A 23,600-nucleotide genomic window follows, 5' to 3' on the forward strand; every position below is an offset into this window, starting at 1 on the left:
TTCAATAAAATATTTACCTATACTAGTATTTTTAAAGAGTAGTTCAAGAATATTACGCACTATTATATTATTATTACTAAATAGTATAATATAATAATAGTATAGCACGACGCTATAACTATTATATACTTAGGAGTAGCTAAGTAAATTACTTAATTTACTACCTAAGCTATTTAACTAAATACTATTTTAACTAAGAAGTTGAAGAAACTTTCTAATCTAGACCTATTTTCTAGTTCTAACTATACTACTCTCCGCTTCTTTGTTATAAATATCTATATTAAGCTTAGTATTAATACTAACTAATACTCTACAAAAGCTACCTAAACCTTATATTTATATAGTTATCTAGAGGAAACTATATAAGTATTCTTTCTTCTATATATTCTTACTAATAGTATACTTAAGTTTAACTCTATTAAGAAAATAATTAAGTATCTTAAAATATTCTTTAGAAACCTAAATTCTAAAGTAACTACTTAAGCTAAGATTACTAAGCTTTATTAAAAGAATTATAAATTTATCCTCTTTATTATAGATTTCTAGCGCTATATCTATAATACTAGGTATAATAATAATAGGAAGAAGTCTATAATCTTTATAAGCCTATCAAAAAAAAATATAGAGCACTCTTATAAGCTAAAATACTAAGAAAATAAGCTATTTTAAGTACTTCCACCTTTACTAGTATATTAATAGGCGCCTATATACTACTACTAGTACGGCTACTAGTATTTTATTCTTTTGAAAGTCTATTGCTCTAACTATACTTTCTACTACTAGTATCTTTTATCTAATAACTACTATAACTACTTTCTTATTTACTTTTTGTTTTATACTAACTATATTATAGTCTACTCTTATAGTCTAGAACTATAGTAATTCTATAAATCTTATAGTTAGTTGCATCTAGTAGAGCCTAATTATACTAAAGATAAAATAGTAGTACTTTAATAATAATAAGTATCTATACTATAGTAGGAACTATATAGTTTATAGTTATATAAACAAGCCTTATACTACTATATATATATTTAACTTTAGCTCTACTTTTAATACTCTAGGCTCTACTACTCTATTTAATAACTTAACTTATTTAGAAAATAAGAAGTTTCTATTAAAAGTTACTTATAGAAATCTACATCTAGAATAGTTAGGGCTTCCTTTAATATAATTTCCTAGTTACTTTAGTAAGACTTTAATAAAGATAAATACCCTATAATTTACTATACTTTAGTTTCTAGTTTATATAAATATAGATTTAGTACTCTTATTAATACTAGAGTATCTAGTACTACTTTTATTAACTAATATTATATATAAAGCCTTAGTATTTACTTCCTTTCTCTTAGTTCTCTATTACTTTTAAAATTATTAATAGATACTTAACTACTATTAGTATTATTACCTATTTTATCTAAACTAAGTTTTTAGTAGAGTTATTTAAATAGACTCTTACTCTCTTTACTATTTACCTTAGCTACTTTCTAATTATTCTTAGCTACTCTTAGCTACTAGCTTACTATACTATACTTAATACTAACTAATAACTATTAGTACTCTTTAGTAGAAATACTATACTCTATATCTATCTAGATTCTATTATTATTTTCTAAAAGAGAGCTAAAAAGCTACTTAATCTTAACTTACCCCTATAAAAGACTCTAGATATCTATATAATTAGTATTGTACTCTTTACCTATCTAGTAAATACTAAGAAGACTAGTTACTAACTTTTTATAATTATAATAAGAGATACAAGGTGTGCCCGTTTTATACTAAAACGATTTAGAGTATTAGTAGAAAGAGTTTAGTACATTAAGGTTTCTGAGAGTTTATCTCTTTTCTATACTTTTTTATCACTCTTTTTCTTAGATATAAGAGGCGTTCCCTCCCTTAAATCCCCCCTAGTATTCTTTATTCTCTATATAAGAGATATCTTTTTTCTTTATTTAGATTCTAGTCTTTTTTAGTTTTATCTAGTACATTTTTAGCTTACTTTATAGACTATTTTTTAGTTTATTTCTTAGTCTATATCTTAGTTATATCTTAGTTTATATCTTAGTTGGTCTCTTAGTTAATCTCTTAGTTAATCTCTTAGTTTATAACTTACTTTACTATTTAATTAACTACTTGGGTTCTAGTCTAGTTCTATACTTAGAGTAATTTATATTCCTTATTTAATCTAGTTTTCTATTATATTTTTAGCTTACTTTATAGCTTAGTTCCTATCTTTAGTATCTAGCTTAGAGCTTAGCTAAGTTTCTAGCTTAACTTAGCTTATAGTTTCTTAAGAGTATAGCTTATTATCTAGTGTCTAGCTTGATTTATACTATACTATCTACTTTAGCTTTTAGTATTATAGATTTTATAAAGAGAATTAATTCTTTCTTACTTAAATAGAATTTATATGCTTTCTTTCTAAGAGGGATTCTCTGCCTTAAACTCTCTATTCTCTTTTAAATTAAGGGACACTCCCCCCCTTAAATCCCCCTAGTAGTCATTATTATATATAAAGAAAATAGCTTTTTTTCAAACTTACTCTCTAGCTTTTTATTTAGTCTTTTAGCTTTTAGTCTAGTTTATAGCTTAGTTTATAGCTTAGTTTAAAGCTTAGTTTAAAGCTTGGTTTAAAGCATAATTATCTCTTTCTATAGACTCTAGATTATAGATACACTTTTTATAAGCTAAAGCTTACTTTTACTACTATACTAATTTTATAGTATTTTAACTAAAATAAGCTAGTAACTATAGAAATAGATACCTTAGACTATATTATTACTAGTGTACTTTATTAACTAGCTTTAAAGAATTAGTTTTAATTGATAGTTTACTTCTCTACTAAGATATCAATTACTAAATATAACTATAAAATCTATAATAAGAAACTATTAGCTATTATTAAAGCCTTTTAAGTCTAGTAGCCTAAACTTAAAGAGACTAAAGAATCTATTAATATTATCTTAGGCTATAATAATCTTAAGTACTTTATATTTATAAAGTCTCTTAACTATTACTAGATCCGCTAGAGTAAATTTCTATCTTACTTTAACTTTAAGATTACTTACTAGAAGAGTAGTCTAAATATAACTATAAATATTCTAACTTATTAGCCTAAAGACTTCTCTACTAAAAGAAAGAGTAGTTCTTGAAAAGACTAGTTTCAAATAGTACTAAAATAGTATAATCTTAACTCTTAGCTTAAATATATACTTTTAGCTACTAGTAAAACCTATATAGTTTCTACTAAGATCTCTACTACCCTCTCTAACTCTCTATAAGATACTAAGAATAAATAAGAACTATTAGTAGTCTAGTCTAATATAATTAGAATACTAGATAGAATTCCTAAAACTAAACTAGACTAGACTATTAATATTATTTATAAATAAACAAATAAGCCTAAGAAATTCTAATCTACTTATAGTAGGATATCTATATACTAAAAGGCTTTCTACTATCTAAAGTCTATAAAGAGAATAACTAAACAATCTACTAAAACTACTAGTTTTTACTAGAATCTTACTAGATTAGAATATATACTCTATATAAAACCTACTCTTCTCTAGCTATTAAATATTCTAGAAGAATAATAACTTTAAATATTTTAGTATACTTCTATTAGTAGCTAGAAATAATATAAAATATCTACTAATTTATTAATAACTACTCTATTTATACTTATATAAAAGTCTTATAGGATTACTACTATAGTCTACTAAAGCTCTTACTTTTACTAGAATATTACTAGTCTAATATCTCTCTTAATTTTATTATTAAGTTCTCTAAGAGTAGAAATTACTAGAAAAACTTATATAAGAATAATCTTATAGTTATAGACTACCTATTTAAAATAAAGTACTTTATTTCTTATAGTAAGATAGATATACTAACTACTATAGCGCTCTTCTTTTATTATATGTAGAAGTACTATAGTACTTCTAGATTAATTATTTTTAATAAAGAAAGCTAATTTATTAGCTAGTTCTAATAGAAACTATATCTCTAGCTAGATATTTAGTATAACCTTTTTATAGACTACTACTCTAAGACTAACAGCTAAATAGGGAATACTAACATAATTCTAGAGTAGTATCTATAAGTATATATAGTATTTTAATAAAACAACTAGATGGATTAGCTATTTTATATAGAATTTATATATAATAACCATATATTAAAAACTACTTAAGTCTCTCTATTTATTACTAGCTATAGTTAATACTTCTACTTTAACTTGAAACTATATATTTCTAAAGTAAATCTATCTACTATACTAGACTATAAAGAAGTAGTTTAATTCTATTATAAAATAACTATAACTACTTAAAAGTTAAAGAAGTAAATATATCTAGTATAAGCTTTCTATAAGAATACTATTAACTACTAATAGGCTTTTATACTATAGTACTAGATTAGTAATAAAGTATATCTAGATATATATAACCTATAATCTAGTTATCTACTTTGGAAGCTCTTAAATAAGTGCTGTAGTTCTTTTTATATTACTAAGATTATTAATATATATAGCTACTACCTAAAGATTTCTTAGTCTTAGTATTACTACTTTATATTCTATATTTTACTAATCTAGCTCTCTACTAATAATCTACTTCTTAAATAAGCTCTACTATTTCTTTTCCTCTACTTAGATACTTTAATAGAAGATATATAGAGTATAAACTAGATTCTTAATTTATAAAACTACTATAAGCACTTTAAAGCACCTATAGACTACATTAGCTTAAATAAAAACTTCTAAAGTTCTCTATTTTATATGCTAATAGCTTCTATAGAAGTTAATTATTTTCTTATATACTATTCTTTTAAGTCTAGCTATATTTACTAGTTAGAGCTTAAGATTTATAGCTACTTTATATTTTTTAAAAAATTAGAAAAAAACTCTAATACTAAATCTAAATATAAATCTAGCTTAAATATCTTATAGAAACTTAGCTCTTAAAGAGAAGCTACTATTATAGTTTAGACTTAGTATTTCTTAGTATTTAGTTCTTTAGTTATTCTAGAGTTATATAACTAAGTTATATAGTTTACTTATAGAGTTTTCTTTTTATTTTCTTTATTATACCTTTTAACCTTATGTAACATCTTATATATTACTCTAATAAATTAAGGTCTAGTACTAAGCTTTCCTATATTGTGAAATATAGCGACGGTGAAGTTATAGGCTAATAGGCTTAAGCGCTGGGTCAGTTTTAGTGGGGCGCGCATAGAGAAACGCTCAACTCATGAGCCGAGCAGGCGCCGAACCGTGCAACGCCTGCAATCTGCCGAAGAACTTTCCCGCGCCAAGAGCTTCCCCGCGTCAGATTCGACTCCACCATCCCCAGTCAGCAGTTCACAAGAGTCCTGCCTCTGAGTAAAACGCTCAGTGAGACCACAAGTGCGACATCTCCACTGCGACGAGTAACATCTAGGCATTCTTGACACTCTAGTCGTGATTGCCCATATCTGCGCAGGGAGCAGGTTATTGACGAAGCGATACCCCGCGGAAAGGAAGGACAACGCAGAGTTCGACTCCTCGTTGGTCCACCAGAACCTGAGACCTCGCGGCCAAAGTAGTACGGACGTCTCAACAAGTACCGATTGGGGCAACATGCAGGATGGGACCATCAGAGCTCGCCTCAGAGCGTCCAAAGCCTGCAGGAGATGCAACCAGCGCAAGATTAAATGCGATGCGGCGCAGATGGGTGTGCCTTGCAGTCGCTGCCAAATGGATCACGTCGATGACTGCATATTGATTGTTTCTAAGCGAGGGATGTATGATAGAAAGAACTCGCGAAGACATCATCAATCCTTAGACCAACCAGCAGCCGTGGGTAGATCTACACCACAAGTCGACCCTCAGGACGAGCCCCAAGCGAATCCTGGATCTCCAATTACTATTCGGGACACATCCATGAGCGCAAGTGACAGTTTGCGTGGCCATGCCCAACCAGAGAGCTTGGCTGGTTCCTCATCCCATGCGTCTCCGGATTCGATTCAGTTGAATGATTCTACGTCTTCAGAGAAACCCTGTACGGAGGAAGCCTCTAATCGCGCGCCAAGGATACGCACGAATTCGAAGGCTTGCTCATTGAAGGAGATGTTCGAAGAATTCCTGAAACAGCAGAACGAAAGCACGCTGGAGAGGCACGGAATAGTACTCCTCGGCGAACCGTCACCGTTGACATTCGCGCTTGAAGAGTTTCAACGTGGAAGAAACCCAAGGCTACATGACGTGCACGACCATATCGGCGAGAGTGCATCTATGACTGTGATCGAACAGGATGTCCATCCACCCCACTTGGAGGCCCACGATATCGCGTATTTGAAAGCAAAGGGCGCATTCGAATATCCCGAAAATGACACGGCGGATGCCTTTGTGAGCGCATATCTTGAAAGGTTCCACCCGCTTTACTCTATAGTAAAGAAAGCCGAGTTCGAAAGGGCGTACTGCGAACGAAAGCTCCCATGGATATTGCTTCATACCGTTTGCTTCATCGGCGCAACCTTTTGTGACACCTCCTTGATACATCAATCAGGGTTCAAATCAAGAGTTGAAGCGCGGTCTTTGTACTATGAAAAGGCAAAGGTTCTATTTACCGTGGGCTACGAGAAAGACAAAATCATCTTGTTGGAAGCGGCCATTATGCTCAGTTTCTGTGGACCTCAGTTAAAGAACCATTGGAACCCGTGTAGCTGGATTGGGTTTGGAGTGACAATCGCGGTGTCTCTCGGTATACACAGGTCTACAGTATCTGCACATGCACACTCCAAAGACAAGGGTTTGCTGCGACGCTTGTGGTGGACCCTTTCAGTTCGAGACGCGTATTTGTCTACGCTGCTTGGCCGGTCGTTCCGAATCAACATGTCGATATGCGACACAGAACCCTTGTCACACGATGACTTCGACAACGACGCAGCCTGCTCTCACCAACACTCCGATTGTAACTGCAAGCATTCAATCTTCTACCAAATCCAAACGGCCAAACTTTCTCTCATTTTACGAAATGTTGTCTATCACCGTATAGGTCCGGTACGTAGCCTAACAACAGTAGACGATCTGCATAGTCAGTTGAAGAGTTGGCAATCAGAGCTCCAGCCGGCAATGAATTGGTCTCAACATAACCGACCACTCCCCACATTCGCTGTAATTCTTAAGATCCTGTTCCACTATCACCTCATTCTTCTACATATGGCGGGACCCGGACAAGCGGTGTCGTCTACCTCCCAAACAGCATACAACGAAATTCAGTCTTCTCCAGTCGTAGAGTCCGCAGCATTAACTATAGCATCAACTGCTGTCACACTCATGACCAAATCAGTCATATTTGCATTACCACACGAGCTTTTTTCCGCGTTCTTCCTCGCTGGGATTATTCTTTACCGGCAAGCACGAAAATTCGATCCGGCCGCTGCCGAAATAGGACGGGCGTCCCTTGACAATTGCCAGATTGTGCTGAACGAGGCCCGTGAATCGTGGGATCCAGGGAATTGGGCCATGCGGATCTTTGAGTTTCTTCTGTCGAGCTCCGGCGGCACAGACGACGCGCAGAATAGAGTGAGTCGGCAGGGAATCGATATGATCGATGAGCTGTCGACCACTTCAGAAGCCGCTGCTACTGAAAGCGTCTATCCGCCGTTGACCGATCAACGGTATAATATTCTACCTTCGTTCGACTGGAACGCAGCGCTCGATGCGAACGTTACAGGTGGGTTCGAGGACTTTATGCTGCTGCCCAACTGTTGGCTGTCCGCGGCAGAGGACTGGCAAGATATTCATTTGTAGAAACGAGGCTCGGCGATTCATTAGCAGGGTGCGGACTTTTAATTGAGTGTTAAAGGGAGGCACTGTCCCTTGGCGAACTTTTGGTAGTTCATTCAAGTCTGTGTTAGTAAAGTGAGATTTCTGAGATTACAGGTTAGGTAGCAGGTCTCGAATTGGACATTGACGTGCTCTTGAACCCAGCAACTTGTATACGTACCAAGAAGGGAGAAGGGGGGGCGGCATCCTCGAAGTCTCCTACCGTACGGCGATTTCTGTCTATCGGACAACAACAACAACAAGAGTCCCGTCGTGCTGCTCTCCGCGGGCGTCGGCCTCACCCCGATGGTCTCCATCCTAGACACACTTATCAGCTCCAGCTCCAGCTCCAGCTCACTGCCCTCGCGCAAAATCCACTTCATCTACGGCGCCCGCGCGTTCAGCGACCACATCTCCTCCGTCGAGAAACAGCAGCCCGTCATGCGCGGCATCGTCTTCACCGGCTCACCCGCCGCGCACGAGAAGCGCGGCGTCGACTTCTACCACCTAGATTGGGTGGACCTGCAGAAACCCAGGCGCAGCGCGGACCTCTTCCTCGACAATGCGCAGACGGGATAATAAATCTGCGGGCCGGAGGGATTCATGACCCAGATGTTTGCATGGCTGGTCGGCGCAGGCGTCGAGCCGGGCCGGATCAAGACGGAGCTGTTTGGCACGGGCGGAGTCTGGCGAGGATGGGCAGCACGACAAGAAGAAGACGATGATGTCATGATATTTGTGTTCGATGTGGATGCGATACGATGCATTTTTCAGTCATTTTGTGTATATATAGGATTCTAAGCTCATGTATTAGATAGCTTGCTATTAAGTAAGATAGAGACTAGATTAATAGGTAATCGTTATATTAAGAAAGGTTTATATCACATGCAAGTGTACTAGAACCTCTTGTTTCCTACTATCGCTTTATCTATTAAAGCTATTATCTCTACTATACTTCTCTACTTGCTAGAGCTTTCTAAGAAAATCTATATACTTGCAATCTATTATATCTTGTAGTAAAGACGCCTGTTTAGTATAAAACTTATATATAGCTTGCCGCTATACTATAATCTTATTACTAATTAGTAAAAAGATTCTCTAAATACTATTTCTAATATAATTCTATATCTTTTCAATCTGAACAAGAGCTAATAAGTACACTAGCTACTTTACTATATATATACTCTATTTTTATTACTTCTAAATAGTATATAAATAAATTATTTTATATAAAGAAATCTTATCTTTAATAATCTAGATAGTTATATTAAAATACTTACTTTAGATTTACTTAGTAAAAGGCTATAGTAGTAGATAAAAAATAGTATAATGATATTAAATCTAGTCTATACTATCTATTCTCTTCTAGTTTTATAAGAGAAAATCTTCTTTAAACTTCTATTTAAGTCTTTATAACTTACAATTATAAATAATATATCTAGTTTATAGTAAGATTATAGTAGTAGTATTACTAAGACTATAGGTAATATAATAGTATAAAAAAATTCTTAGTATTATAGTAGTGCAGAAGGTTTATTATATAGGAGCTAGTATAGAGTGTGCGTGTAGAGATTTAAGATTCTTTATTAAGATAACTAAGATAGTTAAGTATTAGTTATATTATAGTATTAAGGAATACTATACTTATTCTATATATTATCTAGCCTTATATAATCTATCACCGCGGTTCTATTACTACCTTAATAGTTCTACCTTAATATCTTACCTCTATGAATATATACAACCTACTTATCTAAGTTCTATACTTAAACCTCTTACCTATAATATTTTAGTAACTATACTAGAGGATTTATAAGGTAATATATAGGTATATAATTCGCGGTTAAGAGCTATTATAAGAATTAGAATTTGTATTAAGAATAGAATATAGGCTATAAATATATTATAGTAAGGAATTATAGATATTAAGGACTCTAAGAGCTCTACTAGGTGTAGAGTATTAATAAGTAGAATAATAGTTAGAGAGAGAACTCTCTTAACTTAGTATCTTAATAATATTAAAAGAACTCTAAAGACTCTACTAGGTATAAAGTATTAACGTACCTAATAATAGTTAGGGAGAGGATTCCCTTAACTTAATATTTTAATATAAATATTAAATTAACCTTAAGAAGTCTTAGTTTACATTAGAGTAACTAATATTAATATATAGACTTAGATATAATTACTAAATAGAGGTTCGAAAGAGATTTATATAGCTATAAAGAGTATAGATAGTTTAGAATAATAGGATATATATTTAGGAAAATAGTATCTAGTAGAAAGAGCTAGAAGCTATCTTTTTAGCAAGATTATTATTTATCTATTTTGAGTATAGCTATAAGGGAGTTCTAGATAGTTCGGATCTACCTTTATAAAAGAATAGGGTTGTATTCTAGCTAGAATAAAACTCTAATTAATAGGAGATATCTCCATAATCTAGAAAGTAGTAAATAGGAGTAGAGCTATAGAGGTTACTATAAAATAGCTAGTAAGTATTTATAGAACTCTTTTCTTATAAGAAATTAGCGCCGTATTCTTATTAAAAGCTTTTAAATACTATTTACTATTATACTACTTACTCTTAAAGGATTTCTATTTACTCTTATTAGAACTTTCAATTTAATCTATTCTTTACCCCTAAAGATATTTACTCTATCTTTTAGACTTAGTTCCGCCTAAGCTTATACTACTAGAGATGCTACTAGTTTATTAAATAGTAATAATAATAGTGCTTCTCTACCTACTTTCTCTTTTAGAGAAGCTCTAAAGCCTATATCTATTTTTATAGGTGGAGCCTCTTCTATAGAATCCTCTACTAATATAAGAAATACTATAGACTAGCTTATATTCTATTTTAAATCTCGCCTAATAGCTTTAAAGATACTAATACCTATAGTAGGCTCTCTTAAACATTCTCTTTTTAATAGTATTAATACTATTTACTAGCTTTATTAGTATAAGGCTACTATAAGAGATTACTATCTTACTAATAGAGAGTAAGCTACTAGGCTTCTAGACTTCTATGCTAAGCAAATATAAGCTATAATTAAGAGAATAGAGGAGTAGAAGAATAATAATTAGGTTAAGCTTAAAAAGTATATTAAATTAGAATTTTACAATAATAACTCTATATAGTATATTAGAACTTAACTCTTCTTTATTAGCTAGCTTTTAGAGTATAAAACTAAGGTTACTAACCTAAAAGTCTTTACTTATAAATATATTATTATATTCTAAAAGTGCGTAGATAATAGAGTACTCGATTAATACTTATAGTATACTTAGTTTCTTTAGAAGTTGCTAGTTAAGATCTAGGAAAGTCTTTTTAAGTAGTATAAGTTTATAACTTATAACCTAGTATTCTTTTAATTTAAGTATTTAATAGAGAAGGTCGATAAGCTAGTTCTTATTAAGAAATTCTTTTAGATATTTAAGTAATTCGGGGCGGTCGATTTAGTAGATACTCTTAAGTATCTAACTAGTAGTACTTAAGGTCTAAAGATATTAAGGGCGAAGGATATTTTATTTCTAGAGGTGCCTATATTTCTTCTAATAATAGTAGTAATATTAGAATAGAGTTATAGTCTTTTATAGACTACTTAGCCTATAGTTCTAATAATCTCTAGGGTTTAAAAGACACTTCTATCTATTTATAAGAGTAAGACTAATAATCTAGTATAATAGTTTACTATAATAGGTCTTAACTAAGTAGGTATTAGTAGTTTAATAATATAGATACCTTAATATAGGAATATATATTATAATAGATAGAAGTTCGTAGCTATTTAGAGAAAGATAAAAAGCCTTTTATTCTTATTCTATAAATTATACTAGTTAGTCTCCTTTCTAGGACTAGTATATATTTAGAAATAATACTTTCTATACTAATTAGAATTTCGGAGTATCTTCTATAGGCTAGCGACCTTTAAATTCATTTTACTACTAGGGAGATTATAGAAAATAGTATAACTTCTTCTTTAACTATAAGTAACTATTAGAGATAGTTAAGAAAGAATACTACTATATAGAAGAAAACTAGATTAATAAAGGCACCTATAAGAATCCTAGATAGCTAATCTATTTACTAAGAAAGAATAAGCTAAAGGTGCTAGAATAATACTATATAATAAAAGGTATAAAAATATCTACTTCTTTAATTACTCTGCTAGAGCCTAGTAAGAATAATTTAGAAAGTAATAAAAAAGAGATTAGCCTGAAGTTGTTAGAGTACTGAAAGAAAGAGCTTATTAATAGCAAGTATAGGGCCTATTTAGTAGAATCTAGATAGGGTATTAACGCAGCTACTTAAGAAAATACTAGACATTAAGAGGGGTACTATAGAGGTATATAAGAAGCTTCTAGCTAAGGGTTTAATAATAGACCTACTATAATTAATAGTAATATAAGGATTATAAAACCTTAACTAAAGCCTATAATTATAAAGGGAATATATAATAAAAGGTACTTCCCTTATAATAGACCCGCTATCTTACTATTATAGCTACTACTAAACTAATGAACCTTATAGATAGTAGAACTAGAGCTATAAATATATAAAAGATTAAACTAATAAATAATATAACTATAGTAGAAGCGCCTATAACTAAGCCTATAACTAGAAAGAGGAATATTAAAATAGAGTAAGTAAAGGCTATTAAGGTTTAGAGTCTATTAACTAATAATTAGCTCCTAAAGGAAATAGTAGAGTTAATTATTATTACGGATCCAGGTCTTACGCTTCTATATAGGACCGATTCAGTCAACGCGCGCCTACTATAGGGCAGGCGCCAATCGGATTAAATATAAAAGAAGCCCAATCCGATCTAGATAGAGAATTAACTTTCTACTACTTAATTTAGTCTTTATGTATAAATACGTAAATCCTAACATCTAGTAGCTAAAAGTCCTACTATCTAGCAATTATTACTATATAATTATAATTAACCTATCCTACCAGTTAAGTAGATTCCGCCTAGCGCACTTAAATCTTTTGCACGTAAGATAATCCGATTAATAATTAGATTGCTACTAATTTAGTAAATAAATAGAATAGTATAGTAGGCTCCGCCCGTTTAAATACACTTTAGTATAATTACTCTTAAGTTACCGCTAAATTAAAACCGATCTCCTATTCTAAGCTAGTGTTTCTATGCTAAACTATAGTTTATTTACCAGCTAAGACACGACCTAATCTAACTAAAAAGGTATAACCTCTAAACAGAAGCAACACTATAGCTCTTCCTCCTAAACTATAGACTCTTAATTCTAAATACCGGCCATCTTCCTTATAAGACCGGTTCGCTTACTAGAATACTAGCTCGACTAATTTCTATAACTTCTCTTTCTTTACCTCTCCTCTTCTCTTTATTATTACACTTTATTTTATTATTCGGATCAATTCACTCGACTCTCCTTTAATCTAGAAGCCTTTTATTCTTTAATCCTCTTTATCTAATAGACTCTATAATTAGCTATACTAGCGTCCTCCTCTTATATATAAGCTACTATTCTCAATCTTAACCTTCTTATAATCTAAATAGTATATAGCGTTCTTACCTTTAGTTTTAACTATTTTAATAGAGTTAATCTAGATTAAAGTATTACTACTAACGCCTAGAAGGCGGTAAAGTTAATTATCTACTTTTATTCCGCCCTAGGACTCTTTACTAAGGAAACTGAACTAGATAGATGCAAACTATATAAGGAATAAGGGCTAACTAGAACCCTAAGTACTAAGACCCTTCTTACTATACTAGGTTACTCTATTACTTAGTTCCTCCGTAATAGCTAATTCTTAGAGAAAGCCTATAGAGGCCTAACCTAGAACGTAGTACTGCTTTTTAACTTAGACCCCTATATCTAGTAGATATAATAGGCGGAGTAAGAGCCTAAAGTAATACTATCGCAACTTAATAATCCACCCTAATAAGAGTAATTACCCTTCTCGGCACTCTTCTTATTACCTAGTCCTTTCCTTTTAAGCTCCCGTGCTAAATAGACTCTACCTATTACGCTAATCCTCTAGACCTTAAATTAAGTAGATTAGATACTACTATAGTAACCTCCTAAACTATAATAAGTAATCTTAACCTAAGAAGGGTACGATCCGCCTATAATGCCGCTTAAGCTACTATAGTTAATCTAGAAGCGGAATTAGCTAATAAGGCGCCGCTCCCTCCCCCTTTTCCCGCTAATAGGAGACTGGGTTTTACTAATAAATAGCGCGTAGAGCTACTCGACCTAATTAGAGAAGTAATAGTACTAATTCTTTACTAATCTATAGATAAAGCAGCCGCTTAAGTCTAAGAAGATATAAGGAACTATTTTCTTAAGCCTAAATAGTATAAAAGGGAGCGCTAAGCTAGACTACTCTCTAAAGAGTAACTAATAACTAGCGTTCTACCTATCTATAAGCGTGACGCTAGAGTATAAGATAACTATAATTAAGTATATAGAGATAGCACGTGTAAGTATTACCAATTAGATTTCTAGGAACTAATTAGAAGACGCTAATTAAGTATAACTAAATCTAACTATACCTATAGTAGAAGCTTAAACTAAGGCCGCAGATTAGGTAGAAGCCGCTCTAATAGATTTCTAAGTAGTAAGTTAGACTACTACTACTAACGCGGCGATTAAGGCTGCAAATAGCGACTCTACTACTCTTACCTATCTAATAAGGATAAGGACGCGCCCTATTATAGAAATAATAAGTGTTTTTACCTAAAAGACGTTAGTTTCTTTAATCTATTCCTAAATAAAAAGGAATTTAGAAGAGGAGATATAGTTAATAAAGAAAACAAAATCTATTTTAGGAGTATCTATACTTTTATTAATATAGTAGAAAATGCTATCTACTTAAAGTTCTTAACTACTATTCGCTAAGATCTCGATAAGTGCTTATAAGGTATAGCCTCTAAATAGTTTATCTTATAGCTTATATGTAAGTAATATACTAAGTTACGTAGCAGATTAGGTATTGCATGCTAGAAAGAGGCGCTACTTAAGAAGTTTAAAATAAAGTCTATAATAGTATAAAAGGCTATTAAGGCCGAGTAGTTCGGCCTAGAGGATATTAAGAAAAGTAAACTAGTCTTAAAATATATTCTAAATATAGTCTAGTATACCTAAGACGCCGGAATATATAATAATAAAAGCTAAATTACGCTAGTCTAGTAGCGCTTTTACCTATAACTCTAGTAGTATATCTAGTCCCTAAATAACCGGACTATAATTAAAGACTTTATCGCGGAACTTAAGGAGAAGTAGTAGGTATAGGAAGGAATCTATTCTTATATAAGTAAAGAAATCTCCTATAAATACTTATAATCCAGATCTTAAAGCGGTAATAGTAAGGACTATAATTATTATTTTAATTAAAGTTATAATTGCTATAACTAGAAAATAAGGGATAGCTAACTATTATTCTTATTAGAAGGATACTTACACTTAATAGTAGGTAAACATGCTAGAGAGGCGTATACTATACTAAAGCCTAAGGAAGAACCTAGGCTAAAGCGATTAAGGAGAGAATTATAACTATAACTATAACTATAACTAATAAGGCTACTTAAAGGATAACTACTATATAAAGACACAAACTATAGAGAAGAAGAAAGTTAATTACCGCTCTTAAGTAAATAGTATATATACCGCTAACGCTTTAACTAAAGGTAAGCTAGCTAATAAATTACTAACCCCACCTAATAATAAGTAGGAAGAAGACTCTTCTTTCCTACTATCTAAAACGGACTAGAATTCTAAATCGGACTACTCTATTAAACATATTAACCTATTACCCCCTTCTCTAATATAAAGCTTTAGAATAGAGCGGCTTAAGGCTCTAAGTACTATTCTAAGTAACTATACTAGAGTCTATTATATAAATAAAGTAGAGTCTATAATCGTAGAATTAATAGCACTCCTATTGACTAAAGAACCTAGAAAAGAATTTAAGAACTAGTACTATATCTAAGTAAAGGCTAAACTAAGTAAGAATAGACCTATAGTAAAAGTCTACTCTAATATAAGCTGCCGTCTAAGCTATATTAACTGGTTCTTTCTACTTACAAACACCTCTAAAGTAGTTATCTATACTATAAAAAAACTAGTTTAGATTAAGGAAGTAATAGGTAAGAGGATACCTTTTAAGAAGTACACTATACTTAACCTATATATTTCTATAGAGAAGGACGGGCGAAAGGTCCTCGCGAATATATAGCGTAAAGCTAGAGTTATAGATAACCTATAACTAGGGCTTCTAATAGATATAGATATCCTCAGCCCTAAGGGGATAACTATTAATATTCTAGAGAAGAGCCTAATAATTATGTCCTATAGTAGCGCGAAAACCAGAATCTTAATCTAGCTAAAGTTAGTAGTAAAAACCTCCTGCTAATTCTAAGCTACTATAAGAGCGGTTATTAACCTAAAATAGGTTAAAATAGTCCTAGTTAAATATAATAGCTAGATCCTATAGGACTGTGACTATAAGTTTAAACCGGATAATAAAATCACGCTAAATAGATTTAGAGTATAGGGAGGCTTAGCCTACTAGAGTATCCTTAGTCCTAGTACGCCTAAGGTATTTATACGTAATAATAGTAAATTTCTACTAGTTATTTAGTATAAGACCCTATTAGGGAGAATTATCGATTATAATGTGGAGGGGGTATATACTATTAATTCTAAAAATCACGCCCTCGCCGCCCTTTAGACTAGCTAAATTAACCTAGATTTAGAAACTAAAATAGTATAAGGGGTAACTATCTATAGGTCTACGAAAACTATAACCTAACTTAAGATTATAGTTAAGGCCTACCCCGCACTATAGATTAAAAAGAACACTATAGTAAAGATATTAAGGACCGAATAACTAATGATTCTATTAATTAAAGGCTAGAAAAGCTATAAGATACTAATAAAGCTATATCTCTTAGGTCTAAAGAATCGGCAGGTCGTTAATAAGACCTTTAATAAGCTTTATAAATAAGGTAAGATAGGCTAGGCGATGAAAGCTACCCTATTTAGCTTCCTAGTATTTGTAGTTTAGAAGATAACTACTAATCTAGATAGCGCGACTATGTTACGACCTTATAGGATAGGACCGGCGCGACCGGCATGAGGCCGAATAATAGCTAGTACAGGCTAGCCACCACGTGACTGCTAGCCACTACTAGCAGAAAGGACCACGTGATTAGAGATGGATAGTAAGGCTAGTAGGGGATAGTAGTGCGAGCACTACTAGCTATAGCTAGCCACAGATGGCACTAGGTAGTATATAGGAGACACCGTTCTCGTTTATTAGAATAGTGTGCTTAACTTAAATAAGAATCTAGTATTCTTTATAACTTGATTTAATCTCACTATATGATATTAATCCTCACCTTATTAACTATATCTTAGCACTATTCCCTATCTCCTTAATTAGGACCCTAACCATTATAGTAACCTTTATTATCTCGTGATAGCACCTTGTTATACTTTAAGCACTACCTTTGTGGAACACCTAAGATTAACACGCCGATATATCTACTACAGGATTAACCGCCGGACTATTAAGGGGACAGGCACTACCGCCACCCCTAGCACTAAAACCAATTAAGGTTAAGGTACCGGACGAGTATAGTGGAGAGCGCAATGAACTCGACTCATAGCTACTCTAATGCGACCTATATATTTGGCACAATTAGGAACGTTTCTAGGAAGAAAACGAAGTAATATTCGTTATTACCTATCTAAGGGGACGAGCATTTAAATGGATTTAGCCCCATCTTAAGGATTTCCTTAAGAATGATGAGCGTAACTGGTTCTAGAAAATAACGGAACTATTTACTAACATACTCTCGTTTAAAGTAAAGATATAATGAGTATTTAGAGACATCGACGCGGCACGTACTATAGAAAAAGAATTAATAAACTTAATCTAGAAGGGATTAGTAGCTAATTACGCTACCTAGTTCTAATTAGTAGCGTCTAACACCTTATAGGATGAGACGGCTTTAACTGTATAGTACTACTAAGGATTGAAAGAAAACGTTAAGGATAACTTAGTTAAAAGCGACCGACTAGATTGTTTATAGGAAATAATCTTAATATTAATTAGGATTAACAATCGACTATATAAACGAAGGTTAGAAAAGAAAGGCTATAACGCGCTAGTAGTGGTAGGACGTAAATAGAACCACCCTACTCGGTATAACTAAGATCTATATAGGCTTAGACCTATAGAACTTAACGCGACGGAGAGACGCCCGGGACGTTTCTCTAAAAGAAGATTGCAGGGAGGATGGGGGATGCCTATAAGAGGATAAGGACTATTCTCCGAATAGAAGAAGCCTTTTATAGGAAAGTGCTTTAACTACAATTATATAGAACATATCGCCCGAGATTATAGGTAGCTAAAGAAGCTCTAATCGCTAGTAAAGACAACTAGCCTAAAGAAGTAAGGCAAGCTAGCTGCTACTATAACTCACTATAGGGCTATGTTCTAGACTACATACTACGATAATGGGTGTTAAATACACCTAAGCGATAAAAATAGATTAGGATAGTTTCTAGAACTACCGCGATCGAGACAAGCATTGCAGGTTACTAAGAAAGAACCTAGCTAGAGGACCCCTACACGCAAGGAGGAACCACGACCTCTCTTAATTAGGGAAAGGATTCAAGCGGAATCTAGTCACTAAGGTTCACGGACGGAAGGCCTAGTCGCACCTACCACGGTACTAAGAACCCTCTCTAAGGAAGAGGCCGTATTATTAGAAGAAGAGTTGTTGGAGGAGGAATTCGGCTCTAATATATCGAACCTAGTCCTATACGAGGACTTAGAAGAAAGGGTACTAGAACCGAACCCTATTACGGGTGGGTACCCACCCGAGGTATGGCACTAAGTGTACTACGACGTATGCGAACTCATAGAGGAATAAGCGGGATAATTAGAGTTTAAAGAGAAGCTTTAAAAAATTAAGATACGCTTAACCGCATACGAAGTATAGTAGAGATCCGCTATTAGTTTTAGTGAGCTATATAAAGAAGTCTACGACCTTATTCTAGGACGACTAGTCGCAGTCACGGAACGTGTACGCTAGCTAGGGTAGATGCTGGATAGTATGCCCCGCCTAGGACACGAATACTATAATATAGTGTGAGAACATCCGCCTATAGAAGTAAGATTTACTAGGGATAGAGGATATATTACCCCTAAAGGAGGCTATATTCCTAGGGAACTTCGATAGAAAGTTATAGTATTACGACAGGAATTCGTAGCTAGAGATCCACGAGTGAATCCGGGACGCCGGGTTGATCTAAGCAAATTCCAGTATAATGGAATAGAGACTCCGGCCGAGGATAAGAGCTCCGGGAGCTCCGACTCAGAAGACTCTAATTTAAAAAACTAGGAGGCCTTCCGGCTAGAGGGTTAATGGAAGCGCCTACCAAAAGACTTTTAAATAGGTGTAAAGGCACCTAGGTACCTAGAATAGGATACCGAAAGCACACCCTAGCGGTAATAAGATACGCCGGAAACCTATAAGTATAGGTTAAGATTAGCTAAGTATAGGCTAAGGCACTAATCGATTTAGGCGCCACCGCGAACTTTATATCACTATAGTTCGTATAGGGAGCTAGACTATAGTTGTAACATAAGCCCGACGCCTACCTAGTAATAGTAGTAGATAGCCAACCTTTAGGCTATAATTAGGGATTAGTAGACTAAGAAACTAAGATAGTTAGGTTAAAGGTTAGACCTTATATTAGGAATATGTAGTTCGATATCACAGTAATAGGAACCCACGATATAGTGCTAGGGTTACTATAGCTTAAGGACACGAATCTAAAGATTAATTAGATCCGTCGGATACTAGACTTTTTCTAGGGGAGATTAGTCTAGATAAGCGAAGATACACTAGGAGACGATCTCAAGATATGCGTAATCTCGGCTAAGGAACTAATAGAAGAAGTTAGAAAGAATCCTAAGTAAGTATAGATTCTATAGAGTAAGCGATAAGAGCTCGCGCCTACTATAGCCCTATTGTTTATTCCAGACGAATATAGGGACTACGTGAGGTTATTTACGGATAAGGCTCTAGAGGAAGCTCTACTAGCACACTAGGTATAGGACCACACGATACCTATATAAGAAGGTAAGACACTAGGGAAGTTAGCAATTTACCTACTATTACTAGAGAAGCTAGAGACGCTATAAGTGTACCTAAATAAGAATCTAAAGAAAGGATTTATACGAGAATTCTAGTCACCCGTAGGATATCCTATCCTATTCGTACTAAAAAAGGACGGAAAGTTGCGACTCTATATCGACTATTAGGGACTAAATAATATAACTATTAAGAATAGTTATCTGTTATCTTTAATTTTGGAGTTATAGGATCGACTTTAAGGAGCTAAGTGGTTCAGTAAATTCGACATCCCCGGAGTATATAACCGGATTCGAATTAAAGTAGGCGAAGAGTAGAAGATAGCGATAAGAACCTGTTTCAGACTCTATAAGTATTTAGTTATACTATTCGGACTTACTAATACTCCCGCTACGTTCTAGGTATATATTAATAATATCTTAAGGAAATACTTAGATGTGTTCGTGGTCGTCTACTTTAACGATATACTAGTATACTCGGAAACTAAAGAAGAATATATACGATATATTAGATAGGTTTTAGAGGCACTCTAGCGGGCGAACTTACGAATAGTACTAGAGAAGAGTTAATTCCACTAATAGGAAATTGAGTTTCTTAGCTATATTATTACCGATTAGGGTATTAAAATAGACGGAGCTAAGGTGAAAGCGGTACTCGAATAGCCTATACTAAAGTTAGTAAAGGATGTGTAATCGTTCCTAGAACTAGCGAACTTCTATAGAAAGTTTATACGAGGCTACTTCTAGATAGTAGCACCACTAACGGATCTTATAAAGAAAGATTAAGGTTTCTAATAGAACAATAAGGCTGATAAAGCTTTTCGTACACTAAAGGAACGGTTTAGTACAGAACTAGTTCTAATAATATTTGACTTAACTAGGGCTATTATTATCGAAACGGATGCTTTAGATCTAGCTATAGGAGTATGTCTAAATTAATAGGACGACGCCGGGCGTTAGCATCTAGTGGCATTTCACTCACGAAAGTTTAGCGAACCCGAACTAAACTATAAAATCCACGATAAAGAACTGCTCGCTATTATTAAAGCATTTAAGTAATAGAGAGTATATCTAGAAGGAGTAAAGTATCTAATTTAAGTGTTTATAGACTATAAGAACTTAGTATACTTCACCACTATAAAGGTATTAAACCGAAGATAAGTATAATAGTCTAAGGAACTATCGATATTTAGTTTCGAAATTTACTACTAAAAGGGCTCCGAGAACGCGAAAGTAGATGCTTTTAGTAGAAGACTAGATTATATAGGGGAGAAGCCCTAGACAGTCAGCTCCATTCTAGAATAGCATCTAGATGGGAAGATTACTTATAATTAAGGTATACTAGTAGCTACTATAGTGATTATAAATAAGGACCTTAAGGACCGAATCCGGAAAGTATACGCGCAGGACGCTTATACTTAGAGAGTACTCTCCGAAACCCTCGAAGGATTCGAATAAATAGATAAAGGTCTACTATTATTTAAGGGCCTAGTGTACGTTCCACCCACCTAGCGGATAGAGATTATTTAGCAATATCACGATAGTCCTACGGAGGGATATCGCGGAGTTTTTAAAATAGTTAAAGTAATCAGCCGCACCTACTTCTTCCCTAGACTTAGGAAGAAAGTGGAGGAATACATCGCAACCTGCGATCTATGCTATAAGATAAAGGTAACTCGGTATAAACCATACAGGTTAATAAAAATAGTAGTAATACTAACACGGCTATAGGCTTTAGTAGCTATAGATTTTATCGTTAAGCTATCTCTTTCTAAAGAACCCTTAATAAAAGTGAAATACGATTCCGTGCTTACTATTATGGATCGATTAATAAAGGAAGTACGCTTTATACTATATAAAGAATCATCTAACACTAAGGAATTAGCATATACCTTCCTCTAGAATGTGATAGTAATATAGGGTCTACCTAAGGAAATCATCTTAGATAGAGATAAACTATTTATATCGAATTTCTGGACCTCGCTTACGGCACAGTTAGGACTAGCCTATAAGCTTTTAACAGCCTACTATCCCTAGACGGACGGATAAACCGAGCGCATAAACTAAGTACTAGAATAGTACTTAAGAGGTTACGTGGATTATAGATAAATAAACTAGGTATCACTACTACCGCTTACACAGCTAGCATATAATACAAGCGTAAACGAGATAATAGGATAAACGCCGTTCTACGTAAACTATAGGTATTACGCCTAGATATTCCATGAACCCCGAGAATTCCAGACCCTAGCAGAAGCAGCTAGGTTAATAATAGAAGAAATACAGCAGATATACTAGGAATTGCAAAAGGATATCGAGTTTCTATCGTAAAGATTAGCATTTCACTATAATAAATATAGATCTAGAGGATCTATACTTAAAGAGGGGGATAAAGTTTACTTCTTTCGGAAAAACATCGAGATAATGAGGCTAAGTAAGAAATTAGACTATATTAGGATAGGACCTTTCAGAATTATTAGAAACATTAAGGATATAAGTTACGAGCTAGACCTACTAGAGGGAATAAAAATACACCTAGTATTCCACATTTTGCTATTAGAACCGGCCCTTCTAGAAGTACCGGTATTAGCTAGGGTACTAGATAACTACCTAATGGAATAGGAAGGATTATACGAAGTGTAAAGGATCCTAGACGACAGCACTAATTTCAATAATAGTGTATAATAATACCTCGTAAAATAGAAAGGCTACCCCAACTTAAAGAATATATAGGAGCTACGTACTAATCTCGATAGAAGCGAAGAGGTAATTAAGAGGTATAACTAAAGTCGGTAGATAGAAAGCTAAGGTCTAACTCCGCCTAAGTAGTAGGCGATAAGGAAAGGTCACTAGGGATCGAGGAGAGGTTAAAGGCGCTAGACTCATATTCGAGTCATTACTACCTACTCTCCAGCTCACGAACCTTATTAAGAGAGGCGAGTTCCCGACGGACTATTTTAGACTCTTTCTCTTTATAATATCTCTATTCGGCTTTAGCCTGGAGTTTCCGGGAAATAGCGGCTAATAAAGCACTTTCAGCCTCTTTACACTCTTTACGAAGGCGTTCTCGCTCATTAAGTAGCTACGCCCCTAATAAGTAGTAAGTAAGTAAGTAGGTAATCACGGAAGGACTAATAGACACTTAGCCTAGGTTACTACTAGGTCACATTTTCGACCTTTTGCAATACACTTAGCATAACGGCCTATAGTAAGGTTAACCTTATAGGCCACCTTATTAATTCGATAACGAGAGCACAGAGTAGGTATAGTGGGACTAGTAATATAAAGAATAGCGGTAAGAGTGTTAGCTCACTCCGTGGAAGTAGTCTTATAATTTATAGAAGAAGTTTTACGAACTAGGGGTATAGCAAAGAGATAACATCTTAATACTAGCGCTCCGCAGCTTATATTATCCGGCCCGAGCCTTTAAGGATAAAGTGCCTTAAAGGGAGGGGCTAGTGTTACGACCTTATAGGATAGAACCGGCGCGACCGGCATAAGGCCGAATAATAGCTAGTACAGGCTAGCCACCACGTAACTGCTAGCCACTACTAGTAGAAAGGACCACGTGATTAGAGATGGATAGTAAGGCTAGTAGGAGATAGTAGTGCAAGTACTACTAGCTATAGCTAGCCA

General features: G+C 33.9%; 1 protein-coding gene across 1 annotated transcript; it reads left to right on the forward strand.

Moving 5' to 3' along the window:
* Positions 1-7,315: 7,315 nt before the first annotated feature.
* On the forward strand, positions 7,316-8,386 carry W97_00262 (uncharacterized protein; the record flags this gene model as incomplete). Its single annotated transcript, XM_007778178.1, has 2 exons — positions 7,316-7,564; positions 7,973-8,386. 2 exons carry the CDS (start codon positions 7,316-7,318, stop codon positions 8,384-8,386), a joined length of 663 nt encoding a protein of 220 aa, XP_007776368.1.
* Positions 8,387-23,600: the final 15,214 nt, after the last annotated feature.

The sequence above is a fragment of the Coniosporium apollinis genome, assembly GCF_000281105.1.
Source record: "Coniosporium apollinis CBS 100218 chromosome Unknown supercont1.1, whole genome shotgun sequence".
In the NCBI taxonomy this organism is placed as follows: domain Eukaryota; kingdom Fungi; phylum Ascomycota; class Dothideomycetes; genus Coniosporium; species Coniosporium apollinis.